Below are 27,342 nucleotides of genomic sequence, written 5' to 3'. Positions count from 1 at the left end.
TTAACTCCTATGAATGACACAGAAATCGGATATTACTATTTAGTAAGATTAATATTCGTCAAAGAGGCGGGGAAACAATGGTCGAGAACAGCGCAAGAACAGAGTTTTGTGGAAAGAACTAGGAAAGGTAATTGTAAATAGATAACATAATCAGTGTTATGATATTGTAAATAGTAAAGTCAGTATTTGTGAAAGTGTGACATAAATTTTGTAAATAGTAAAGTCAGTGTTGAGAAAGTATTAGTTACGCAGTGTAAATAGCAGTCAGTGTTCGTCAAAATGCTGGTGTTAGTACTATGTGGACAGTGCATAAAATGAACAAAGAACAGAGTGCTGAGACTAATTAAAATTTAACAGGGTTAGTAACCATGTGACCACAGTAGGCTACACACAGCAAGCTCGCCTGGATTGGCTCACCAGGCGAGTACACTTGAGCCATACCTGTCGAGGGGGTTCTAACCCCATCGCAGCAGGCCTGTGCCCAACATGGGATATCTTGGCTAGCATTCATTCCTTCAGGGAGGGGTGTGCGTGTGTGTGTGTGTGTGTGTGTATGTGTGTGTGTGTGTGTGTGTGTGTGTAAAGGTATCCCCGACACACGCCATGAAGGCACTTGCGGAGTATGGAGGTAGACCCTCATGCTTTCCATGACCTCGGCACTTGAGGTGGTGTGGTCGGCACCACGCTCTGACCGCCTTTTAGCCCCGGGAAAGACCCGGTACTCAATTTTATAGGAGCTGAGTGAAACTCGGAGCCGTTCTGGAAGTTTGGAACGACAAAATCCCGTCACTACCCGGGATCGAACCCCGGACCTTCCAGTCCGTAGCCAGCTGCTCTACCGAGTTACCCGACCGCCCAAAAAAATTGTGATAAATCTGACAAAGTTTCATGGACAAAAAATAATATAATAATTTCAATTTATTTTCAAGAAAATGAATTACATAATTAACTCTCACACAAATACAATATAGACAAAATAACATTAACAACTTTATTATTTGCTAGCATGACAAATGTTACAAAACAAACGAGAGTTCTCCCTTAACTGTAGATACTTAAACACAAGCAGTGACACTTGTAGCTATGTAATCAGACTTTTATTAAACTTTTAATCAGGGTGCGAATTAAGATTTCTGATGAGGTGAGGATAGAATCCTAGATAGAGAATGGCATACTTAAAATTATTATTATTATTATTATTATTATTATTATTATTATTATTCTCATTCCATACGGCTCAACGCTTGGTCGCACAGAGTTGCTTGTCTTGCATCTTGATCATAATAATAATTATATCCATGAGCAGGCTTAATATAAAATGTGTAATTCGTAAGTTATTGATTGTTGTCAGCTTGCCGGTGATGATAATACATCTATATTATTATTTTCTTTGATTATTTTATACTTTATAAAGTACATAAACTTGTATTAAAATAATTATATTTTGTGGGGGGGGGGGACAGAAGTTATCCCTGGTAGGGATATTAATATGAATTTATGAGGGTGATAACTTTCCAACAGGGTGAAAATCCCCCCATCCTCCCGTCAGTTCGCATCCTGCTTTTAATAAATTTTCTTTAATTTTAGTCACATTTACCACCTTGCATATCGTGGCATCTCTTCTGTATCTTTCAGTTGTGACTAGACAGGCAGGCTGCAGACCAACTTTTGACGGCTCCTTCACCTGGTGAAAAGAAATTGTGGGTTGTAACAACAGTTTCACTCCATCCAGTTAGCTATTGATACTTCTCCCGTAAGTTACACAAGGGTAAATTCAAAATAAATACACCAAGGTACCTACTTTGGTCCAAGGTTATATAACAAAATAATTGAAAAATACTCAAATTTGGAAAATTTTAGTATCAGAAATTTCAAAAATAGCGTTAGGAATTTAATTTTTAAAGAATATATATTGATTTAATATGTATATGTATTTGTATGAGTTAAATTGTTTAACTGAAATTATTGTGTTTTGAAAGTTAATTTATTCCTATAATTTTTTTCCTTGACCCACTTTGTGTCAAATAATTATCTTTATTTGTGTTAAGTATGTATTTAGATAACTCCCTGAGCACGAGTTTTTACTCCTTCAGGGAAGAATTAAGACTGTATTTTTTTATATGTTATTTTACTAACAATGAACAATAAATTAATTAATAGATATCATCACTGTGGTGTTCGCATATACACAAAATTCCCCGTTATTTCGCAAGTTTAAACTACAATATTTTGACCTGGAAAGGCTTGCAACATAATTTTTCTGTTTTCATTAGCTGGAAACCCGTATTTTGCGAAAACTATGTATCTCTAAGAATACTTCAAGAAAATAAGCTATAAACAGTAATATCACTCATAATACCAAAAAGTCATTTTATTGGATTGTCACGAAACGCGTAAAACAAATAAGAAAATAATATTTTGTGCGAGATCGTGCGTATTTGCTTGATTTCCGCACAAAACCAATCCGTGGAAAGTCTAAAATTCCACATTCAGTATTCCCAACCTAATACACATAACAATTTCCCTCTTCTTACCGCTTAAGTGACATATTGATTTTACTCTTTAGGCTTTTAACATATTATTTTTAGAGACGTTCAATATAGTAATAATTATAAATTGGAAACTTACCACTGCAATTTCACCTAAATTGCACTGTTAATTATTGTTTTTAAATATTTGCAAAAATTAAGTAAACTCTAAATCATTACATAACCTTACCGTTTGTTTTAAGTTCGCATTTATAGACTGGGGGAAAAAAAAAGACAGACGTATATCACGGCCTGCTGGAGTATAGTAAACACAGAAAACATTTTAAAGCAACAATGTTGAAGATAGATATTTTTGTTTTGCAAATTTGCCGTCATTGAACAGAAACCAAGATGGAGATTTCATTGCAACTAATTAGAAATTCCTCTTTCAGGTATGTAATAAACGATCTTCGCACAAAATAATGTACGATACACGACGGTATGTTTTCTTTCAATTCTCGGAAATTAAAAAAGCTCAACTACGTTTCGCCTTTTCAAACTTTTCCTCGAACATGAAAACTTCAACATACCGCTCTTGTAACGCATATTACTATTGTATTGCCTTTGTCACACTTATTCTTTAGAAATCGGGGAACATAAACACAATTTCATTTATCAATACAAGAGCAATGCCTATCACTCGGTCATGGGACGATTGCTTTTGCAACGCATCTCGCAGCTACTACATAAACTGACAATAAATTGTCGCGCTTGCTCTGTTGAATATATCCTGGCAACAAGGAATACTTCACTTAGTAGCACAGAGCCAAACGAATTTTCTTTATTGCTGTTCTTGTACCACTCGCACAAAGAAGCATACGTAATAATTTTGTTGTGTAGCACGCTGTCCTTCAAGTTCTAAGATTAGCAGCGGAAACTTCGCGCATCGTCACTATAAAGAGCTTTCCACACTTCGTTTTCTGCTTGGGCCTCAAGTGTTATACATTTAAAAGCTTGGTAAGTACTTGAAAACAATGTAGACTAATGTACAAAAGTCTCAGTTTAACGTGGGCCGCGCGCGGCTTTCTCGTACCGGTTGGTTTGTAGAGCGTGAATGTCAAACTACATCACACACGTCGTAAAAATACAGTGAAACCACAGTCTACTATATACAGTCACGAAGCTTGAGTTTTGAAGCTAGAAACAATAGACTGTGACGGTACTATTTTGCATTGCCTGTAATGAGGCGATAGTATCGATCCTAGTGGTGAGCAACTATCTAATGTTTGCATATTTACTACGTATTGAGCTTCGCGACTATATACTAGACTGTGGTGAAGCCTCTGTAAGACGGTCTTAAAGGAATCGCATAAAAACAGCGTATTAGACGGGATCGGGTATTAGCGAGAGTGGGTCATTTTTGGATTTTTTAAATTTTAACACAAAGGTATGAATCAGAAATTTAAGGAGTAAATAAATTAATTATGCTGGATGAAAGGTTATTTTATTTTCTTTCCTTTCAGAAAATCATCATCATCAACATCACGGGTTGAGCCGGTAGGCCCGTTCCGTCTCCATTAGAATTGTTCTCTCCAACGAAACCTAGGACGACCAACATTTCTCCTTCCTCTTGGAGCATACTGGAAAGCTTTCTTGGGGATTCGGTGATCCTCCATCCTTTCTAGATGTTCCATCCACCTATTTCGGTGATTTGTTAACTTTTGTGTTATTCCCTCTATCCCTAATTCTTTTCTGATATCTTCATTCCTCTTGTGTTGTAATAAAGAATATCCCGCCACTGATCTTAGGAATTTCATTTCTGAGGCTTCTAGTCGTCTTTTGTCTCTTTCTGTTAAGGTCCAAGTCTCTGCTCCGTAAAGTAGTACTGGAAGGGCTACTGTTTTGTAGAGTTTTAACTGTGTTTCTTTCGTTCTTTTTCCTAAGCTCCGTCTAATTGTTCCACATATACCTTGAAATCTATGCATCTTTTCTTCCATATCTCTTTTTTCCATATAAGAAATGTTGCATCCTAAATATTTAAAATTACTAACTTACTCAATAATTTTGGAGTCAATAACTATTTTCGACCTTTTATGCTGGGTCCCTATGAAAGCCATTGTTTTTGTTTTAGTGTGTGATATTTTTAAATTATAGCCTTTGGTTATTTGACTCAGTTTATAAGCTGCACTTTGGAGGTTGTATTCTGTATCAGCAATCACCACTTGGTCGTCTGCAAAAAGTAGGCAATTTACAGGTGTTTCATCTAAGATAAAATCACAGTTTAAAATATTCAGCCAGTCATCAATGGCTTCGTTAAGATATATATTAAATAAAGTGGGTGATAGTGGGCACCCTTGTCTAACACCTCCATTAACTTCTGTTGTTAATTTACCTGGACCTTTCCCTTTGTCAATGCAAATATTGGTATTAAGATACATGCTACGTAATATTCTTATCAGATGTTGTGGGTATCCTCTTTTCTCCATTATTTTCCATAATTTTGATCTATTCACTCTATCAAAAGCCTTCTCATAATCGATGAATAATAAGTGTGTTTCTAAGTTATATTCTCTTCTTTTTTCAATTATCTGGTTTATGGTGAAGATACAATCTGTTGTTGATCGTCCTTTCCGGAATCCATGTTGTTCGTTTTTTAACAATACTTCTGTAATTTTATTTAATCTTCTTGTTATTAATTTTGCATATATCTTATAACAAGTACCCAGTAAACTAATACCTCTATAGTTATTGCAATTGCTTCTTCCACCTCTTTTGAAGATTGGTACAATGACAGCAGTTTTCCATTCTTCTGGAATGTATCCGTGACTCCAACATATATTTGTTAAATTAAGAAGGCGATATAATACAGCTGGTGTCGCATACTTTATCAGTTCAATATTAATATTATCAATACCAGGACATTTTTTATTTTTACTACTCTTTATTACTTCTATCATCTCATCCATTGTTATATAGTCTATATGTGCTTCCTCAGTATTTATGTAGACATCTTCTTGATCGGGTTGAGTCCATAATTCTTTGTAAAATTCCAGCCATTCACTTTCTATAATTGGATTCAATTGTATTTTATCTTTTTCCTCAGAATTTATCATTTTTAGGACTTTATATGCATACTTTTGGGCTCCATGAAAATCACATTCTAATTCATTTACATATGTTTCCCAACTTTTTCTATGTATCCTTCTTACTTCTCTCTTAGCAATTGCACATCTCCTTTTATATTCAGTTCTATTCTCTATGCATTTGTCTTGTAAATATCGTAAATATGCGTCCTTCTTGTTTTTAATTATGTCTGCAATCTCTTGATTCCATATTCTTAACCCTCTTTTTTATGTCTTTTGATTCTCTTTCCAAGAGCTTCTTCTGCTGCTTGGAGTATTACCTTCTTTAGTGTTTCCCATTCCAAATTGATATTATTACTGACAGGCATTTCTGTAAATAAATTATCTAACCTTCTCTGATATAAATACTTGATGCTCTCTTGTTGTAACAAATTAACTTTATAAATTTCTTTTTTGTTGTCTTGTTTTACTTGACTTCTTTTCCAAGGAGTTGGTATTATTAATTTTGATATTACCAAGTAATGATCTGAGTATATATCTTTACCTCGAAATACACGTACATCTTCTATTAAGAGAGCTGTTTTCCTATTAGCTATTATGTAATCAATAATGCTGTATATATGTCCATCCGTCCTTGTAAATTTATGTATATCTTTGTGTTCAAAGAACGTGTTCATTACCCTTAATTCGTTAAAAGAGCAAAATTCTCTAAGGTGTTCACCATTCTTATTGATTACTTGTTCTCCTTTATTTCCAACGATTCCTGGGATTTTCTGGTTTCCTACTCTTGCGTTTAGATCGCCTGACAGAATAACATAATCAGAAAATGTCAGAACAAATACAATGTCTTAACAATTAAAGTGCCTCTTTAGTAAAAAATAAATAAAAAAATTGTTTTAGTCTTGTACTTAATCCAGTAGTATCAATAACTACATTTTCCACACGATTTAAATCGGAAGTGACATCAGTAATTCGAGATTCATGGGTTATAACAATAAGTATCAAGTTATAGTGCCAAAGTAAACACTTTATGAAATCAAAACGATGATGAATGATGATGATGATGTTTCAGTACGACAGTCATGGAGGAAACTACCACAGGAGTTCAACCCGCAGATGAACCTGTACGCACTTCCTCCAGTGACATCAAACCGACGAGAGAATCTCCCTCAGTTCTCGATATCAAGGAGCCCACTATGACGGGGTTGGAATCGAAAATTCCATCGGCCATGGATATAAACCATCAGATGTCTGCGGATAAGCTACGAAGATCGTCTAGCATGGGATCCAAAAGCAGTATGCAGCAGTCAAAAGGGGAAGTGGAGAGACTGAAGCTGCCAACCATTGTGGATCTCAAACAATCCGGCAGCAAGATAAGACCCCCATCACAGAGACCCAGCGTGACTGTCGCGCCAAAAGACTACAAACTACCTTCCAGGTGAGTAATAGTCATCTAACATAAGATAGTTCTTCTAGTTTTCAGATCGCTCTACAGGCAGCTCTCCGAAGCTGCTGGCTCTCTCGACCGGCCTCCGTGGATTGTATTCATATGATGATGGATAGCTTTTGCAACGGAACCCGGGGTACACGTTCTCGGGGGAGGACTTCCGCCTCGAACCGTTGAGGGAGCCTTGGGGGGGGGTTGCCGAAGCAGGAGTGGTAAATGGACTCTGTTGGCTGTAGGAACCGGTCGTTAAGGGGGTCAAGTGGTTAGGTCGGTGCGCGTAGAGGATCGGTGGGCACGCAACTCATCTCATATAGGGGAATGTACAATAGACCTCAAGTCGTAGTGCATGGGATGTTCCCTCCCTCCCTCCTAACGAAAAAAAAAAAACATAAGATGGAAGGAAACTACCGAAGCCTTTGGAAAGCAATTCAGTGCCTATATCTCGGTCGGTAACATCATGAGTAAAACTTCAGTAATTTTCATAGTTTAGCGTCTGTATCGTAACTAAAACATAAATTAACCCCTTCCTGATCACATAATGGTACGATCGTAGGCTACTGATTAGAACATTAGAAACCGTTCTGACGATTCGTAAGTTACCTTTTAATTTTTTCTTCTCCCATTTCCCCTTCATTCATTGTCATCATTCTATATGTCATGCTTCAATCCCAACCACTCCTAGGACAGGAAAACACAATCCTTTCCCGTCCTTGGTTAGAATACTCATCCCATCAGGGTAGAACAATTCATAGCCAACTGGCTAGTTTCCTAAATTGAGTCAACTCATATTGCCTGTGGTTTTCTGTGATTTTTCTAAGACGCCAAGGCAAATGTTGGAAGCCCTAAAAGAAAAATGTGTGAGGACATATTCTTAAATTTCGGCTTTTTCCAAATCAAAGCCATTAAGCCCTTATATAAATGAGAGCCTTTGTTTATACGTGTCGCCTTGAATACTGCAGAACAAGCCTATTCGACTGTCACCCGCCTAGTCCAAGGACACCGATCCCTTGTCTAGCGAGGAAAGCGACGTCCCCATTCAATATTGTTCTGCCCAGACTTCTAACATCTTCCATCATCCTGCTCTGCTGCTGTTCACTCTTGCAACGGACTGTGCTTGCGACATTCCTCCCAGCTATTTGGTTAGATTCATTTTCGGATTTTCCCTTCCAAAATTCTCCTAAGTTCCTTCCTTCAAAGGAACGATAGGAAACGGAGTCAGACAAGTGGCCAACAAGCTTGGAGCTCACATAGATACTTCCTCACAGCCCCAAATTCTGGGCAAGCTTCATAATTATGGGTTACCGATATTAATATTTCGACTGATAATGAAATCATTATCAATTATGGTTACGTATGTTCTGTTACTAAGTTAAGAACCAAACAATTTAAAAATAACTCAATTAATTCCAATTTTATTTATTTTTTTAATAATATTAGGTTATTCACAGTAATAAAGGCTTTTCTAATATCAATAAAAACACCTAAACATTTATTTTTACAGTCAAATATTGGTTTGTTTAGTCAACTGTCCGAAGGCAGATCTGAACCTCACAAGTGACACCAAGAAGACACCACTTATGAGGCAACAACTACGCCAGGAGATAATGGGATAGGGTGGCTAGTTCCTTTCCCCCATATATATATAATATATAATTTATTTTAAAAAATCGTCTATCCAGGCATCCTGGGTTGTCAAAAACACAAAATTATATATATATATATATATATATATATATATATATATATATACACACACAATAATAATTGATTACGATAAGTAACTTAGACAAATTCTACCAATAAGGTAAAAAAATATTATTCCTAAAACCACATTATATTCATTGCTATTATATTATTAGTAATCATTTTTCACTGCTTTTGCTACATACAATATAGCATTTATAATAATAATAATAATTTATTGCTAGGACAAAGATACAAATTGTTTTATATAAAAAAATCATTCTAGCATCCGCAGAAAGAGTACATACTCGTGCTAAGAGGGCATTCCACAAACTTTTAACATAATAATTTTATTAATTAACAGAATAAAAGCAAAAAGAAAAAAAAAAAAAAAGAAAAGCACATATTACAATAATTGAAACTTTATATGATCTCCCTAAGCAATAATTTTTAATGTTTGGGAATTTAGCCGTTATCTTATTATAAAGTCTTGGACTGAAGTTGCTAACTGTAATTATAGGCTACAATTGTGATACATTTAGATTCTGTCAAGCATATTATGTTGCATAATCTTTTAGTTTTATATGTATGTAAATATAAATTAAATATATTTCGGGTCCATACTTGTAGAGTAACGGTTAGCGCGTCTGGCCACGAAACCAGTTGGCCCGGGTTCGATTCCCTGTCGGGGCAAGTTACCTGGTTGAGGTTTTTACCGGGGTTTTCCCTCAACCCAATATGAGCAAATGCTGGGAAACTTTCGGTGCTGGACCCCGGACTCATTTTCTCGGCATTATCACCTTCATCTCATTCAGACGCAAATAACCTAAGATGTTGATAAAGCGTCATAAAATAACTTACCATATATATATATATATATATATATTCCGTTCTTATGTACGAAATTTAATAAGACATTGTTATAAATTTGATGGATATGAAATACTTTAAATTCAGAATACAACAATTCTGAGAGATAATCAAGGGGTTTATTAATACATTTTATTATTCTTTCCTGTAACAGTATTGGCATGAGGGAGGTACTAAAACCACAACCCCATCCTATAATACCATACTGTAATACAGTTTGTACTAATGCGAGGTAAATCGGTCCTAAAGAGTGAATAAGTTTTCTTAATCAAATGAAAAGAAAAAGAACATGTTTATCCCAATGCACAGTGTATAATTTCACGCAGCTAGCAGGCCAAAATCGTTTTTGACACCCTATTTTTAATGCTAAATTCTTATGTAGACGTGTTTATAACACTCCAAAATATAATATCCAAGTGTAGATAGATGCTTACATCTGGTAGGGGAAGCTCACAACAGAGCGAAAGTTGCATTTCTCCGATAAGATCACTTACGCTGCAGAGGCAGGCGCGCAGTTTGTGTTTGGATGGTGCAAAGTGAGGAAGTTAATATAATATTTTTCTTTAATATACAGTATGGATATATTACAAAAACATATACAATTACAAATAAACTAATTCTTTTGTTAAAGATCATTATCTTATTCTCCAGAATAAGACGTGTCTGAATAAATATGTGCAGAGAGTAGAAGTTCAAACTTATTACATTATTTTAAATTGAATTTTAGAAGGTGTAGCCCTCTATCACCTCGATAAAATTTTGTGCAGATATTCATTAGGCTTTTCAGAGCAAGACGTCGTGATTTTTTTCTATAATTAGACGCATATAGAATAACTATTAATTATTTTCAGACACCATGCGCTCCGTAATCCGGAGAGCTGGTTTTCAAGTGTGGAGCAAGAGCGAAGGAAAAGTGAAATTCTCAAATTATATAATTGAACATTTTGGTCTCAAAGATTTCTCTGAAGACATTTTACAGTCAATAAGGAAATTAGTTAGATTTCTATGCTCGAAAAATCGATTACGGTGGGAAAATACAGCATAAATGAGAAAAATTTCTTAAAACAGAATGCGCCATGTTTGAACCAAGAGAATAAAATAATTATATAATGTTTTGCTATGTACTACAAAACAATTCCAATTTGAGTCTGGCAGTACAAGCATTCGAGGACGTCCACGTAAATTTTTCGGAGAACTGGGCGAAAGATGAAAACGGAGAAGAAAATAGTCCACTTTTTGAACAAAGATCGCCACAAGAAAAGTTTTCTGCTGTCCAGATAAGTTTCAGAACTTTTATGAAAAGAGATGCGGCCAATATTGCAGGAGAGCTGTTACTTGCATCACTTTCAACGTGGGACAAAGTAAAAAAAAAGAGAAAAAAAAAACATGAAAATTGGTTTTGCAGGAGGTTTTGCAGGAACGACCAACAATGTCACCTAATAAGAATCTCGCTTTGATTACTGATTTACAGTTGACCTCTAATCAATATAAGTAATTAAGGGAAATGCAAAATCTTGTAACAGTTAATTTATATTGACCGTATTATTTAGTACGAAACATTACAGACAGGTTAAGTTCAGGCAGAAAATGGGACTGCTTTTTGTCATGACAAAGCAAAGCAGTCGCAAATAAAAACCATGGAAATACCGCAAGAAGATTTTTCAGGGAGATTTCCACTTTCGCATATATTACGGGAATGGATGGATATCTAGTAAGTCGTCCACATTATATAATATTCAAAATCTTTACTTGCTGGTTTGCAATATTGATAAACGGACATTTGGCATGTAGGCCTATGCAAGGGAGACAAGGGAATTACATTTATCCTTACACAAATAGTATTATATGCCTACAACCCTTCACAAATTCTTGATTCATGGACAGAAGGTCACAGGACACTATTATACCTACTGGTAAACTATATGAGGAAGGCCAGGAAACGAGGAACAAAGGTAATAAACTTTTCAGAGAAGTCTTCACAAGAAGAAAATCAAGAAATATCTACGGTATCTTTTGCTCAGGCTACTTATTCTTTCGACCCTTATATCATCAGCTTTAGGATTTTAAGGAGAGTAAATCGCGGTCGATTTCAATAGAAGTGCCGCAGTTTTTCTCCGAGTCTCCATTACTCGGTGCTGCCGAAGGAGAGACCAGCAGCGAGGATAGAAATTCTGATGGTCATGCATCTCACTTCTGAAGGAGTATTATATGTAGCAATATTCCTTCCTATTTTTTTTTCTATTTCAAGCGCATTCCACATTATGAAGTTTAATTTATTTTTTTAATTCAAATCTAATTTTTTTAATATTGCTAATTTGATTTGCAAAACTAGTTGCTATGTCCATTTTCGTTATTGAAAACTTATTCACTCCAATAATTGAAAGTACATACCAAATTTTATTAAAATTGAGCGATTAGTTTTCGAAAAATGATTTTTGGCCAGCTAGACTCTCTAAATTACACACTTTGCAACGTAAGTGTTGGTCGATTATTATTCCGAAATACTTGAAGATATTTATTTAGAATAGGACGGTTACAATAAATAGGATGCAAGAATTTTTAAATAGAAGCGCGAATCAGATATCATACCAACAGATGTTAACGAAAATGGTGTAACTGTAGTTTTTGTTCGATTTAAGACAAGTAGGTTGGAATCAAGGCAATTTTTAATCAATCTCATGCCATTATTAGCATTAAAGTAGATATCACACCAAGTTTTACCTGCAAAAAGAAGTGTCGTCCGCATACGAAAATATCTCATCATTGAATTTTCTAAATTAATTGCTAGTAAATCATTAATATATATATATATATATATATATATATATATATATATATATATATATATAGGTCCATGGATAATCCCCTATGAGGTACCGATATTAATATTTCAAGTGATAATGAAGTCATTATCAATTATGGTTATGTATGTTCTGTTACTCAGTTAAGAAGCAAACAATTTAAAAATAATTCAATTAATTCTAATCTTATTTAATTTTTTAGCAAAATAAGGTGATTCACAGTAACAAAGGCTTTTCTAATGTGAATAAAAACACTAAACATTATTTTTAAAGTCCAAATTAGTGATAATGCTTTCGGTTACATTAAAGGTAGCATCATCAGTACCAACAAGCAAACATTCTGATGGGGGCAGATAAAGAAGTTAAACTTTTTCCTTCCACCATGTTATTAATGTCAAAAGAAGTGCTTATACAAATTTTGGCCACTCGACTGCAATAATACGAGGTTGTCTAGAAAGTGATTTTCCCTGGGGACGTTTACAAAAAAAAACACAATTGCATGGAAAGATTTATTGAAACAGATATAGCAATTGTTGCGCTATTTGTCAACATATTCCCCACTGGAATTGAGACATTTGTCATACCATGGGATCAAGTTTTGTATCCTTGTGTCGTAGAAGTCAGCTGCCTGGGATCGGAACCAGCGTTTGACAGCGTCTGCAACTCTCTGTCGATCCCATGATATGACAAATGTCTCAATTCAAGTGAGGAATATGTTGAAAAATAGCTCAACAATTTACTGTATGTGTTGTAACAATTTTTTCCAATGAAATTGTGTTTTTTTTTCTGTTAACGGCCCCTGGCGAACTTATTTTGTTATGGCCCTCGTAATTGTGGTCGTGTGGCCAAAATTTGTATAAGCACTTCTTTTGACATTAGTAACATGGTGAAAGAAAAATTTTTAACTTTTTTATCTGCCCCCATCAGAATGTTTGCTTGTACGATTATTACGAAAGCCAAATTGATTCACTTACAATATATTATGTTTTTTCTAAGGAACTAATTAGACGTATTTTTTATGCATTTTTCTAGAATTTTAGAAACACTAGAGAGTAAAGAAATGGGCCTATAGTTATTCATGTCATTTTTTTTTTCAGATTTATAAATTGGAAGAATAACAGCATGTTTTAATTTTGAAGGGAAAGCGCCATGTATATAACACAAATTGAAAATGTCGACTAACGGTTTGGCTATGTAATAAATTAGGTACATACGCCTACTATAATGTTTAGGACGATAAGCGGTCTGAACCAGAAGTATTATTATTATTTTTTTTTTTAAGTTTTAGTAATTTTCATTAACTCTCTTTCACTAACAGGGAACAAAAACATAGAAGAAGGTGAGTGTAGAATAATATTATCAAAACGATTATTATCGTTAGTATCACTATTGCCATTATCATTGGTATTACTTAAAGTGTTGACTTCATTATTATTATTATTATTATTATTATTATTATTAACAATTGAATTCTGAAGCAATTTCATGTTTTTATATGTAATTTTACTTTCTCAAGATATTTCATTGATATAAAAAGGTTGTTTTTATTTGTATCCCTATTTTTTGCTTCTCTTATTAAATGTTATGTTTTATTTAACGACGCTCTCAACTGCAGAGGTTATATCAGCGTCGCCGGATGTGCCGGAATTTTGTCCCACAGGAGTTCTTTTACATGCCAGTAAATCTACTGACATGAACCTGTCGCATTTAAGCACACTTAAATGCCATCGACCTGGCCCGGGATCCAACTCGCAACCTTGGGCATAGAAGGCCAGCGCTATATCAACTCGCCAACCAGGTCGACGCTTCTTTTATTACTTGCCAGAATTGTGTAGTCTTTTTATTAGCTCTCAGAATAGTATCTAGCTTTCATGTTTTTTTATTATTTTAGTTAACATGTTTCGATATTTTTCGAAAGAATTTTTAGTCAAATATTAAATGGTTCCTTTTTTATACCTGGAGATTTTATCTCTCGTACGAATCGATTTTATAATGCCAATTGTAATTCATGGTTTCATTTTTTTTTTAATTTGCTTGGAAGCTTCCGTGTTATAATATTGTTGTATGCTTCGTCAGTGAATTATTCAGCCTTTGGTATAAATAATCAGGGAAATATCAGAGTCGTGCCTGAAATCCTAGATGATATTTACCCAGATAGGTCGGCCTTATAGGCTTTGACGTTAATAACTTTTGTCAGGTTTACTTTGCTGCCATCTAGTTGTTACATAAGAAGTCACGTCATAATTCCCATTTGAATTGCATTAGCGACTGTACTGCCATCTCGTGTTCGTTTACGGCGGACGGGTGGCGATCCTGGCGGTTGTTCTCTTCAAAGTGAAAACGATTTTACATAGCGATGACCTATCTGGTTACATATATGATCTAGGCTGAAATGTATCTCAAAATGTGCCAACCTAACAGTCAGAAAATGACTATCATGATATTGGTAACACGCGTGTATTCGAGGAAGTGTTGCCAGTAGTGAAGTGTATCTACTCAATAGCTAGAAAATCACTAAATTTAAGCAGGTGAACAAGGGGGAAGAAAACGTTTGAGTTGCAACTTAGGTCCCCACGTTACACTAAACCGACTAACACCGTAGGTCAATCCTCAGCTCTCTCCAACAAACCAATTCCAGTGACACACAGTAATATTGTAACTTTTATATTCATGAAACAAATAAAGGTATAATTCAGTACATATTATAAATCGTCTTTAAATTTATTTCACATCCAATAAGTCTCACAAAATTCGAATCCACACAATGCTTAACTCTAGAATGTTATCGTACGTAATTCTGACGCATAATGGGTAAACAATTGATCCTCATTACTTTCACCTCCAAACGGGCCTCTCCTTCTTCTAGCTATGTCTCCATTGCTGACTATCAGTCGACAGCAGGTTGCAACTTACACGCTAAACTAAGTTATTATAAGATAGGCCTATACTTGGAAGTGTACGTCAGATTTACGCATCAATAGTATTAACAGAAATTTTTCTGTCAATGTAGTTTGTTTATCTCCTTATAAGTGTGTTTTACCTAACAAAGTAACATTGGATGAAAACTTACGTGATGATCCTGACACTATTAAACAAACTATAGATGAAAGTTCAGATGATGGTGCAGAAGACAATGTAGAGATTGATGATAAAGTTTGTGACAGTGACAAAGATCCAGAATACATACCGGGATGAAGTTGCTGCTAAAGGAGAAAAGGTTAATGAAAGATACAGTAGAAGAGATTGAGAATAATTGTAGGAAACAAGCGAATGGAAAATGAAGAAAAAGAAGCAAGAAAACGGGAAACTTACCATGTATTCAGCTACCGAAGGAAAGAAATGAACGTGTACGAAATTCAACCAATTCGTGATTTTTGTTCATATCGATAAGAAATCTAATAAAGAATGATTTATCCCTCTGGAGTATTTCAATAGTGTGGACGGTTTTCGCGTAAATTTTATTTTAAAAACCTCTAATTTAAAGCCATTGCACATGCGAGAAAGTGGCAACGTCTTGGCAGAAAGAAGTTCACCTATAGACACATCGGGTTTGTTGATCTCTTACATCTGTATAACGAGTAGTGTGTGTTAGCGGCGATATTGTCAAACTGCTGAAACTTCAAACTTAATTATTTAATTAACTGTGCATTTAATCACAAAACGTAATGTGGATTTTCTATTCATTTACGTGTACCCTATCGTCCCTTCCGATCTGCAAGGTTATTTCACTTCCACCCTTATAATCGCTGACTACCGATCACCGCACCTCAAGCAGCGACACCAAAATTAAATAAGTGAAGCAAAACAATTGCGTAATTTCGTTACCCATTATCATTCGAGTGTCTTAAATTCGTTACAGTTTCTTACTTTCGTTACCAATTGCATAATTTAGTTACTTTTTGGTTACAGTAGAGCGTCTCGTTTAGGCACAGTGAAAACGTGAACAAAGTACAGGTAACGTGTGGGGAGAGGACGAGCTGTACGATAAACACGAGGGATGCACAAGGTTTTAGTTACATTTATGGTGGAGCATTACTTCAAATTATATCTTTTCAAAAGTCGACCTGGTTGGCGAGTTGGTATAGCGCTGGCCTTCTATGCCCAAGGTTGCGGGTTCGATCCCGGGCCAGGTTGATGGCATTTAAGTGTGCTTAAATGCGACAGGCTCATGTCAGTAATTTACTGGCATGTAAAAGAACTCCTGCAGGACAAAATTCCGGCACATCCGGCGACGCTGATACAACCTCTGGAGTTCCGAGCGTTGTTAAATTAAACATAACATAACATCTTTCCAAGCACACAAAATGAAAGAACACAAATTGCATAACGTTATCATATACATATTTTAACAAACAAGCAATTGTGGCGTTGAAATAAGTCAATACAACAAGTCAAATTTTGCTACTTATGTATATGATGTTGCTTTCAAGCAGCATTTTTTACTGTCATGAATTTCATTCTCTGTAGGACTAACATAATATCACCGTCTTCTGTGGTCGAATTAACAAAACTACATACTGTAATTATGTTTAGAAAATAGTTTTGTCACTTCAGACCAATATACTGTAGTTTTGTTAATTCGGCCACAGAAGACGGTGATATTATGTTAGTCCTACAGAGAATGGAATTCATGACAATAAAAAATGGTGCTTGAAAGCAACATCATATAAGTAGCAAAATTTGATTTGTTATATTGAATTATTTCAACGCTACAATTGCTTATTTGTTAAAATGTGTATATGATAATGTTATGCAATTTGTGTTCTTTTGTTTTGTGTGTTTTTGGAAAATATAATTTCAATTAATGCTCCGCCATAAATGTTGTAACTAAAACCTTGTTCATCCCTCATGTTTAACGTACGGCTCGTCCCTCCCCCACACGTTACCTGCAGTTTGTTTACGTTTTCACTGTGCCTAAACGAGACGCTCTACTGTATTTCGTTATCGTCTTGTGTACAGGAGTGCAGTTCCCACCATCAACCCCAGGCAGTCCAGCATAATGTCCACGACATCCATAATGAAGCGAGGTACGCAGCTCACGGGACAACCACCCATCTTCTCGATGACGGGGCCTCGAATCACCATCTATGGGACACCGGATGCCGAGGCTGCTCAATTAGAGATGGTGCGTACGGGGCAACTGTGCATCATTAGAGCGACAGTGGAGCCGCAGAGGCCTAGAGTAAGTCTTACAGATCATTCTGCACATAGGTCTATCTTCTCAATTCGTTCTCTTTACTCTAGGGTCGCCACTACATGATCATGTGTCTCTCGCAGCTACACCACAAGCTTTTCATTTTCGAAAACTCGAGTTTAACCACGGCATTACTGGAATTAATATTGGGGGCGGAGGGCACGTTTGGGAAATACAGGAAGTGCAGGGCACCTTTAGGGTCTAAAATTCTTCAAGACAGTCCATAGAAAAAATACAATGTAAGGATGGTGATTGTATGTATTTACAGGCTAACTACTAGCTGTTCCTATGTAGAAGGTTTGGAATTGAACGGGTTACATCAGCTTCTTGTCTATGCCGATGACGTGATATGTTAGGAGAAAATTCACAAACGATTAGGGAAAACACGGAAATTTTGCTTGAAGCAAGTAAAGTGATAGGTTTGGAAGTAACTCCCGAAAAGACAAAGGATATGATTATGTGTCGTGACCAGAATATTTACGAAATGGAATATAAAAAAATTGGAAATTTATCCTTCCAAGAAACGAAAAAATTCAAATATCTTGGAACGACAGCAACAAATATAAATTACACTAAGTAGGAAATTAAACGCAGAACAAATATGAAAGTTAGAATTTATAAAACAGTTATATTGTCGGTTGTTCTGTATGGTTGTGAAACTTGGACTCTCACTTTGACAGAGGAACAGAGATTAAGGGTGTTTGAGAATAAGGTTCTTAGGAAAATATTTGGGGCTAAGAGGGATGAAATAGCAGGACAATGGAGAAAGTTACTCAACGCAGAACTGCACGCTTTGTATTCTTCACCTGACATAATTAGGAACATTAAATCCAAACGTTTGAGATGGACAGGGCATGCAGCACGTATGGACGAATACAGAAATACATATAGAGAGTTACTTGGGAGGCCGGAGGGAAAAAGACCTTTGGGGAGGCCGAGACGTAGATGGGAGGGTAATATTAAAATGGATTTGAGGGAGGTGGGATATAATGATAGAGACTGGATTAATGTTGCACAGGATAGGGACCGATGGCGGGCTTATGTGAGGGCGGCAATGAACCTCTGGGTTCCTTAAAAGCCGTAAGTAAATAGGTATGTATGTATGTATGTATGTATGTATGTATGTATGTATGTATGTATGTATGTATGTATGTATGTAGATAGAAAAAAGATTAACGTAGTATCAGTCAACGTAATTTCTGTTCTTTCCCCCATCTCAGTCAGTCTCCTTTAAGCCAAGCAACAACGCGGTTCGATCACCTGAACAAGCCGGTGAGTCTTTCATCCAAATCGTAATTTTGTCTATTCTTTCATTCATTTTTTGTATTTCCATTTTTTAAATATGATCTATGTTAACTTTTTATTATAAGAATGTACATACATCATAAGATGTTAATTATTTTAAGTTGTCAGTTTTACTTTCACATTTCTTAACTCCATCATACTTTTTACAGTATATTCTCTTTTTCATATGCATATATAGAAGACATACTGGTTATAAATTAGAATTTTTTAAATTTTCCAGCTATTGAAAGGCTTAAATATTACTATTCAGACATCTCACTTTTTCTATTTGTCATTATTTTTTGAAATATAATTATACATGAAATTAATTACATTTGTTTTCCTTTTGCAGTCGTGGTAAAGTCACTGAGGATAGAGAAGCATCTCCGAAACATGTCTGACTTTTACTAATTTTTTAATAATTATATTATATTTATTAGTGTTCATATAACTTAATATATAATTTTTTACGCTTCTTATGAAGAATATTGTTAGAATGAGGAGGGGAAAACCACGGCCTTGGCATTATTCGCCACAAATACAACTTCGCCATCGCCGCGATTTGAACTTGGTCCTGCCAGTGCTCTGCTGCCTCAGCTACGAAGTTGGTTTCCAGGATACCATAAAATCTCACACTAAAGTTGAGAACCTCTGCATTAAACTGACAGAATGTTGTGACATTGTTACAGGATTCCCTCCTACTGATGACGATGAAGCCCCGCAGTGTGGAACGGCGGTCTAAGATCGGATCCCTGGGTGGCAGTTTGATGTCGTTCCGGCACACAGCAGGATCGGACTCCAAGGTACAGTCACGGAAGAAAAAACTGGCCGATGAGCAGTAAAACTCGTAATGTTACTTATGTCGGTTTTGTTGTGATTATCACAATACAGAGTGTCTAAGAGGGATACTGTTTACTTCCCCTCCAAGTTGCTGGGCTAGAAGGGAGAGGCTTTCGGACTGTTTCTGTACAAAGTGTCTAATACGGACATTATTGACTTCCCACGTAGCTGTTGCGCTACGAGAGACACTTTCGGAATGGTTTTGTTTACATTTTACAGTATACTGTACGTGTATAATTGCAATGTTTGTTATGTTTTAGTCGACATACAGAAAGTTGTTTTGCCATTGGTTTTGCCATTCCGGGTACGAGGAATGTTGTTAATGTTATTTTCATCCCATCTGTTCGTCTCTCTTTACTCTACAGACATACTATGTTTATGGTTTATGACTACTGTATTCTTTGTAGAGTCCTAGACACGTGACCCTTTCCTACCAACAGATTGTCTATAAATAGCCACAACCACTTCGAAAATCATCATTAGTATTTCAGTTCGATAGCTATGGACGTCAAAGCCAAAGTAATTGCACTGATCGAGGAAGGCGAATTAGCGCGGCGCAAGCTGGAGAACGCTATGGAGTTGCGACTAGAACAGCGTCCAGGTGGTGGGCGCAGTATCAAGAGCGAGGATACATAATTCGTAAACCTGGTAGCGGAAGACCCAAAGCATCAACACTACAGCAAGATTTTATGTTAATAGAACGTTCGAGGTGCTTTCCATTTCACACTTCTACAATGCTTGTGCCCAACACGGGATTTTCTGCTTCCAACAGAACGGCTCGTAAAAGGCTCAATAGTGCCAATATTGTGCCGAAAAGAGCAGCAGTGAAGGAAGTTCTGACTGAAGACCATAGAACTGATCGTGTCGCATTTTGCCAAATGCTTTACTATACTGTATTGTACAGTACCCATATTGTACTGTAGGCTATATCACTAGAGCTACATAGGAAGAACATTTTAATTTGTGATAAAAAGAACATTCATTATTAATTATTTTACTTCAGGAACGTATATTTTTCTTTATTTTTGGAACAAAAGTAAATACTGTAGGTTTAAAAATAGAATAAATAAATAAGTTCTAGTAAACCACTAGAACCACTTACATAATCAAATGTTTTCCTAATTCGCACAAAAATTATTTCTAACTCACAAATCTATTTATGTTTCTCTTCCCTCATTAGTATTAATTGTTTACCTAAATTAATTTTTATTTATTTATTTCAATTTATCTGAATGTTCACTTTTATAATTTGTTTTGGATTACCTTAATTTATATTTATTCTATTTTATCTAACTGTTCACTTCTATGTTAGAACTAAGTTCCTATGTATTGTATCTATCTCAATTTCTTTTACTCTTCGTCATACTGGCAGTCTAGTTTGCCAGGAAGATATTAAAATACAAATAAACCATAAATAAACGAAGTATGTCCATAGAATGAAGAGATATGAACATAGGAGGTATTAATGAAATCAGTAACGTTCCTCATACCCGAAATGGTAAAAAACAATGAAATAAATGTCTGTATGTCAACAAGAACACAAGAGTTTCAACCTTATATAGTAGAATGTGAACAGAAACAGTCTGAAAGTCTCTCTCTCCTACCCCAGTAATTTCGAGGGGAAATAAACAGTATCTCTCTTAGATACTTTGTACTGTGATAATCAGAATAAAACCGGAATAAGTAACATTACGGGTTTTGCTACTCATCGGCCAGTTTTTTTCTTCTGTGACTGTACTATCATTCATGTTAGTTCACTTGAGTCAGCATAAAGAATTAGTTACCACTAAATAGCATCGACAACGCCTTTACACGTATAATTAAACTGTTAGGTTTCCAACGATGAACAACTTACTTACTTACAAATGGCTTTTAAGGAACCCGAAGGTTCATTTCCGCCCTCACATAAGCCCGCCATCGGTCCCTATCCTGTGCAAGATTAATCCAGTCTCTATCATCATACCCCACCTCCCTCAAATCCATTTTAATATTATCCTCCCATCTACGTCTCGGCCTCCCTAAAGGTCTTTTTCCCTCCGGTCTCCCAACTAACACTCTATATGCATTTCTGGATTCGCCCATACGTGCTACATGCCTTGCCCATCTCAAACGTCTGGATTTTAAGTTCCAAATTATGTCTGGTGAAGAATACAATGCGTGCAGTTCTGTGTTGTGTAACTTTCTCCATTCTCCTGTAACTTCATCCCACTTAGCCCCAAATATTTTCCTAAGCACCTTATTCTCAAACACCCTTAACCTATGTTCCTCTCTCAGAGTGAGAGTCCAAGTTTCACAACCATACAGAACAAGCGGTAATATAACTGTTTTATAAATTCTAACTTTCATATTTTTGGACAGCAGACTGGATAAGAGCTTCTCAACCGAATAATAACACGCATTTCCCATATTTATTCTGCGTTTAATTTCCTCTCGAGTGTCATTTATATTTGTTACTGTTGCTCCAAGATATTTGAATTTTTCCACCTCTTCGAAGGATAAATCTCCAATTTTTATATTTCCATTTCGTACAATATTCTGGTCACGAGACATAATCATATACTTTGTCTTTTCGGGATTTACTTCCAAACCGATCGCTTTACTTGCTTCAAGTAAAATTTCCGTGTTTTCCCTAATGAACACCTGAGAATTTTATAATTAGCTTATGCAACTTGAAAATGTACGTCGATACATATCTTTACACATATAAAATAATAGATTAGATGGGCTTTCAATGTACGGAGTGCGTACAAAGGCCGTATCATACGAATCACAAAAGGTAGAACGCACCTCATAGGAGTCCAAAGCATCAGTATATGTCCTTCCGTGGCTCTGTACAACCAAATGCGCTGCCATGTTGTGTTGTTCATGTTAATCAAATTCCTGGGGCCACTTTCTGGAAGGATGCCAGATTTTCTTTTCTCCAGAAAAATACATTGAGACTGAGGGAACTGCGATAAATAGCACATTCACCTCAAAATATGACCTTTGCCTTATTGGACCATTGTTCGAAATTGTTGCAATATCAGAACAAAACGTCCACATGTCTGTCTATTTCGAAATCTGTTAATTCATTAACTTTTAATAGACGAAAACATTTCACTTGCAGGTTCAATTATTTCATATGTTTTCGTATGGTTTATTCTCGTATTACCAACTCAGCAGCCCGTGTGGATTTAACCGGGAATTGTTGGACAGATTCAACTACATCTGCACAACGTTCAAGTCTTGTGGGTGATCATCCACTTCTCGGAGCGTTGTGAACATTGTCCGTTACAAAAGTCTTCTTTTTCCATTGCAACGTCTGCTGCCTCCTCAAACCGAGCAACGAAGTCGTCCATGATATTTTTTATAGCTGTGAAATGTGTTAATATGACGCTCGTGGATCCACATAGCGACTACCAAGTGCTCCTTGATAGCGTACAGTATACGCTTACAGATAACAGTACCCAGATTCACTGCTTGAGCCGATGTAGACGGCTGCAGCGACACGTCTCGCCGTTCTACAGTCACAGGGTCTACGGAGTACGTGCGTCACTACTCTTTTACGCTTTCTCTGCCTTATCTTGTACTCCACAGCGGTAATCTTGGACTTGTTTGATTAGTCTTGGGATGCTGAGATATTTTTTCGCGCTTATTTAGTAGATTTCGTCACGCTCGATCGATCAACAACTCAAAAGTCCGGATCGGTTCACATCTGACGGAGTTATACGCATACAATAATCGCCGGATCGCAGTTTTCGAGGCATGTTTTACTCTACTCGTCTCGCCGGAATTGAGTGTCCGACCGGTTTAGTGTGGATTTTCACGGTTACGGGATTCCTTTGTGTACATGGTGTTATACTTTTTGTTTCTATTATATTTATTTGTTCAAAAGTTATAGGTCCTAAGCGAGTCAAATATAACAATTTTTGGACATGATTACTGAGCGGCAGGCGACCTTTCGTACCGAATACAAAGATGTAGTTCTACGTGAACAAGTTTCAGAAACTTTTGTGTCACCTACCGTAAAGTACTTTGAAACATAATTTCAACAAGTAGCAGAAAACAATCATTAACTCGGTACTTGTCACTTTGTACAACACGGTTCATGTAGCCAGAGAAGTGCACCTGTTAGATAAGCAACAAGAGCGATCCTTCCTGTCCATTGATCGAGGTGTTGGTGGTTGAGGGAGGAGCTCTGCTCCATGCACCACGTGTTACAATCGATGAGACATCACTCTGATCGCGGACATCGTCGCGGTTCGTCGGAAACAGGAGACTCTCAGGTAAGCACTCAACTTCCTCTCGAGGTCCCTGCTTAGGCGCGTGCTTGCAAATCAGCTTGTTTTAGTGTAAAAAAATAATACGAAGACAAGTAACAAATTTAATAATTACCTGTAGGAGTGTGATAATGCTAGTGATATCCAATTTCTATTTCTGGATCGCCATATCAGAAATATCCTCTCTTTTCACACCTTCCTCCTTTACCATCACTCTCTTTTTCACGCACTTGTCCTCCCTCCTTTTCCTCTAGTCTCCTATACTTTAATGCTTTCCCTTCTTTTCATTTTGTCGTTCTAATCTTCTCCTTCCTACTTTTTATTGTTGCCTTTCTCCTCTTTTTCTCTCTCAATTCACATATTCTCTCTTCCCCAATTCTCATTTTCCTTTCTCCTTCTCTTCTACTTCAGCTCATCCTCTTTCCTCTCCTAACCTCTCGTTACAACTTCTTCCATACTTTTCTTCTTTTCTTTCTTCTCTTATTTTTCTTTTATAACTTTACTTCTTCGTGTAAAAACAGCTTATGCGACAACTATCTTTCTAATAAGCAACGAGAAATGCTATGAATTAATGAAATGGGGGAAATGGGTGGAAAAACTTTAAAAGGTAAGCGAAAACGTGTCCTCGCCAGGGAAATTGGGGCTGAGAGGAAGTGTCAATGTAAGGCCAGCGCATATCGGACACTATACTATGCAGTTATAGCTACTATAAAGATATACAGGGTGTAACAAGACCTCACCGACAAACTTTGAGGAATGATATAGATCACATTTGTTAAAGAACATGCTCGATGACACGTCCTTCATCCATCCTTTTTAGAAGCGCATTCCACATCACGTGTGTTGCATAAGTGTGCGCTCTAAGTCCTTACCTTTGTTATAATAATAATAATAATAATAATAATAATAATAATAATAATAATAATAATAATAATAATAATAATATAAGTCGTAGTTCTCCAGTGGAGCAAGGCCTCCTACTTGGGCAGGGGTGGCTCGAGTCTTGACCACCAGAAGAGCCGACCTGATGGTCTATGTTTACATTCCTAGTTTTATTGTTCACAATAAATTACACTAGCACTGGTTGTTGCTGCCGCTCAAAGTTGGTTGACTGCGTTCTATTCTGGTCACAGTCCTCCTAGCTGCAACTTCAACTCGTCCCCCCATTTGGTTCTCTGTCGTCCACGGTTTCTCCAGCCAATTCTTGGATCCCACAGTGTCGCCGTGTGTGCCCAACTCCTAGGTTGCATTCTTACCACGTGTCCTCCCCAACGCCATTTCATCATATTAGCTAGTGTGACTACGTCCTCTATGCCGCTTCTTTGCCGTACTTCTTCGTTTCTGACTCTGTTCTTCAGGCTTATTCTGAGTATTTTCCTTTCCATTCTTCTTTTACATCTCCTAATTTTAATGCCAGTTTCTTGGTGAGTGACCAGGATTGCGCCCCATACAGAAGTACAGGTGCAATGCAGCTGTTAAAGATATGCCTCTTGTTTTGCAATTTCTGATTCTTGTCTATTAGGATGAAGGACAGACTCCAAACTTTTTACATGCTGATATTATTCATCTATCGATTTCTTTATCATGCTGTTCTGAAATGATATGGTCTGGCCAACGTAAATGTACTGCGTGACAAATTCGATGTTCCCATTGTTGACGATCATCTGCCCTTCTACGTCGGTAGTCAATACTTCGGTTTTACTCGTGTTCATTGTTAGGCATACTGCCATGCTTTCTTCGCACAAATTGTTCGGCATCTCTTCCAATCGTTTCCTGGATCTGGCAAACAGAACCACGTCATCAGCGAAGCGTAGATTTGTCAGTTTTCTCCCGTCAATAGACATGTCGTGTATCTCTGTTACACTGCTGTAATTTGTTATTGGTCTGTCTGGTGTATCTTCAATCCGTCTTACCATCCAACACAACATTACCATGCTTAAGAGAGTTGTATGGTGAATGCTGCTAAGGTGTCAAAAATGTAATGAGGTACTGTAAAAGGGTAAGTAATTTTAACAGCTGTTGTAAATTGTCAAAACATGCATGAAAACTTAAATTTCATTTGTGTAAAAAAAATACTGGACATCTAACTTTTGGATGCACAGTTCCTAAAGGACGTGTCATCGAGCATACGTTCTTTAACAAAAAGTGATCCTCTCTGTGTGACCTATCATTCCTCAAAGTTTGTCGGTAAATTCCTGTTATATCCTATATAGCTAACATTTGTGCAGCATGCGATTATATGTTAACCCCGTACACCAAAAGAAAAGTATAGCCCGCTATAAGCTATAAAACTCTGCTATATAACGCGCATTTGACTCCTGGCTATTTCTATAAAACATAGCGAAGGTTGGCGCATGCGTAGAATGCGAATGCGACTACAAAGTCCAGAACAGAGGTCTAGGAAACACTGTATGGTCATATCTGCATTGCTTTCAAGATGAAAAATTTAACATAGAAGGTGAAACGATTTCTCTGTCTGTGGAAAATGAGTACACAGTTCGTATTTATCTAAATCTTATAAACATTAGTTTCTGTGGGTGTATTATTCCATGTTGCGGAGTGTGACGCCCATATAAACAAACGCTAATTTAATTGCTTTCCTAAAATAAAAAGACAATGGATATAGAGGAAATAAATCTAAAATTGGTTATATATTAACGTGTGGTTTTTTTGCAGAAAATTTATAGTTGTTACCGCACTAGCTGATTACTGCACTCAGTGCGCTAATGAATATCGTTACCATAGTGAAATAAGGATGGATAAGTAGGCATTATTAAACCATTATGGATAAATAATACAGTTTTACAGTGCTGACATACTAATGAAAGCAAGAGCAATATGAACTGTTGTACAAAACTTATTACTTACATTCCACCAATTTCATCCTTTGGATCTGTAATTGAAATTACTGTTGGAAATCGTTTTGAATACGATACCAATTTTCATGCAACTCAGTCCGTATTGAATACGACCCAACCTCACTTTCTAGAAGTATCGAACTTGAGACTCATCGTTCTGAACTCCCGTTTTCATGAAAGTTTCAATACGGTAAGCGTATTTAAATCCATTTGAATACTCCATGAAAACGTACTGACTATAAACGAACTTAGGGACAATGTATGAAAAGAAATTTGAAGCACTACAGAAATATAACAGAAATGGGAAAATGATTTTGTTAAAAGAAAGTGTTATTGAAACTTTTCTTCGTTATTTTCTATGTTGTGATATAAATTATGGAATTCCCCGAGTTCCTCCTATTATTATTAATTTCATGAATCCAGTTCTTCCGCTTCTGTTTTAAAGCCAATGCAAATAATAATAATAATAATAATAATAATAATAATAATAATAATAATAATAATAATAATAATAATACTAATAATAATAATAATAACTGTAAGTACAACGAACTC

General features: G+C 36.3%; 1 protein-coding gene and 1 long non-coding RNA gene across 2 annotated transcripts in view; one reads left to right on the top strand and one right to left on the bottom strand.

Moving 5' to 3' along the window:
• Nucleotides 1-977: 977 nt before the first annotated feature.
• Nucleotides 978-27,342, bottom strand: part of LOC138712035 (uncharacterized) — a 54,957-nt gene continuing 28,592 nt past the window's right edge. Inside the window, exon 6 of the long non-coding RNA XR_011335590.1 lies at nt 978-1,684. This is a non-coding gene — a long non-coding RNA (uncharacterized lncRNA). The remainder of the gene's footprint in view (nt 1,685-27,342) is intronic.
• LOC138712034 (uncharacterized) overlaps nt 2,761-27,342 on the top strand; it is a 35,287-nt gene continuing 10,705 nt past the window's right edge. Inside the window, exons 1-4 of the mRNA XM_069843423.1 lie at nt 2,761-3,485; nt 6,624-6,989; nt 17,312-17,534; nt 19,520-19,633. Coding sequence (XP_069699524.1) covers nt 6,634-6,989; nt 17,312-17,534; nt 19,520-19,633 — 693 coding nt within the window. The 5' untranslated portion in view covers nt 2,761-3,485; nt 6,624-6,633. The remainder of the gene's footprint in view (nt 3,486-6,623; nt 6,990-17,311; nt 17,535-19,519; nt 19,634-27,342) is intronic.

Source organism: Periplaneta americana, chromosome 13, assembly GCF_040183065.1.
Source record: "Periplaneta americana isolate PAMFEO1 chromosome 13, P.americana_PAMFEO1_priV1, whole genome shotgun sequence".
Lineage (NCBI taxonomy): Eukaryota > Metazoa > Arthropoda > Insecta > Blattodea > Blattidae > Periplaneta > Periplaneta americana.
The sequence above is the reverse complement of the archived record's forward strand: the minus strand, read 5'-3'. Positions and strand labels throughout refer to the sequence as shown.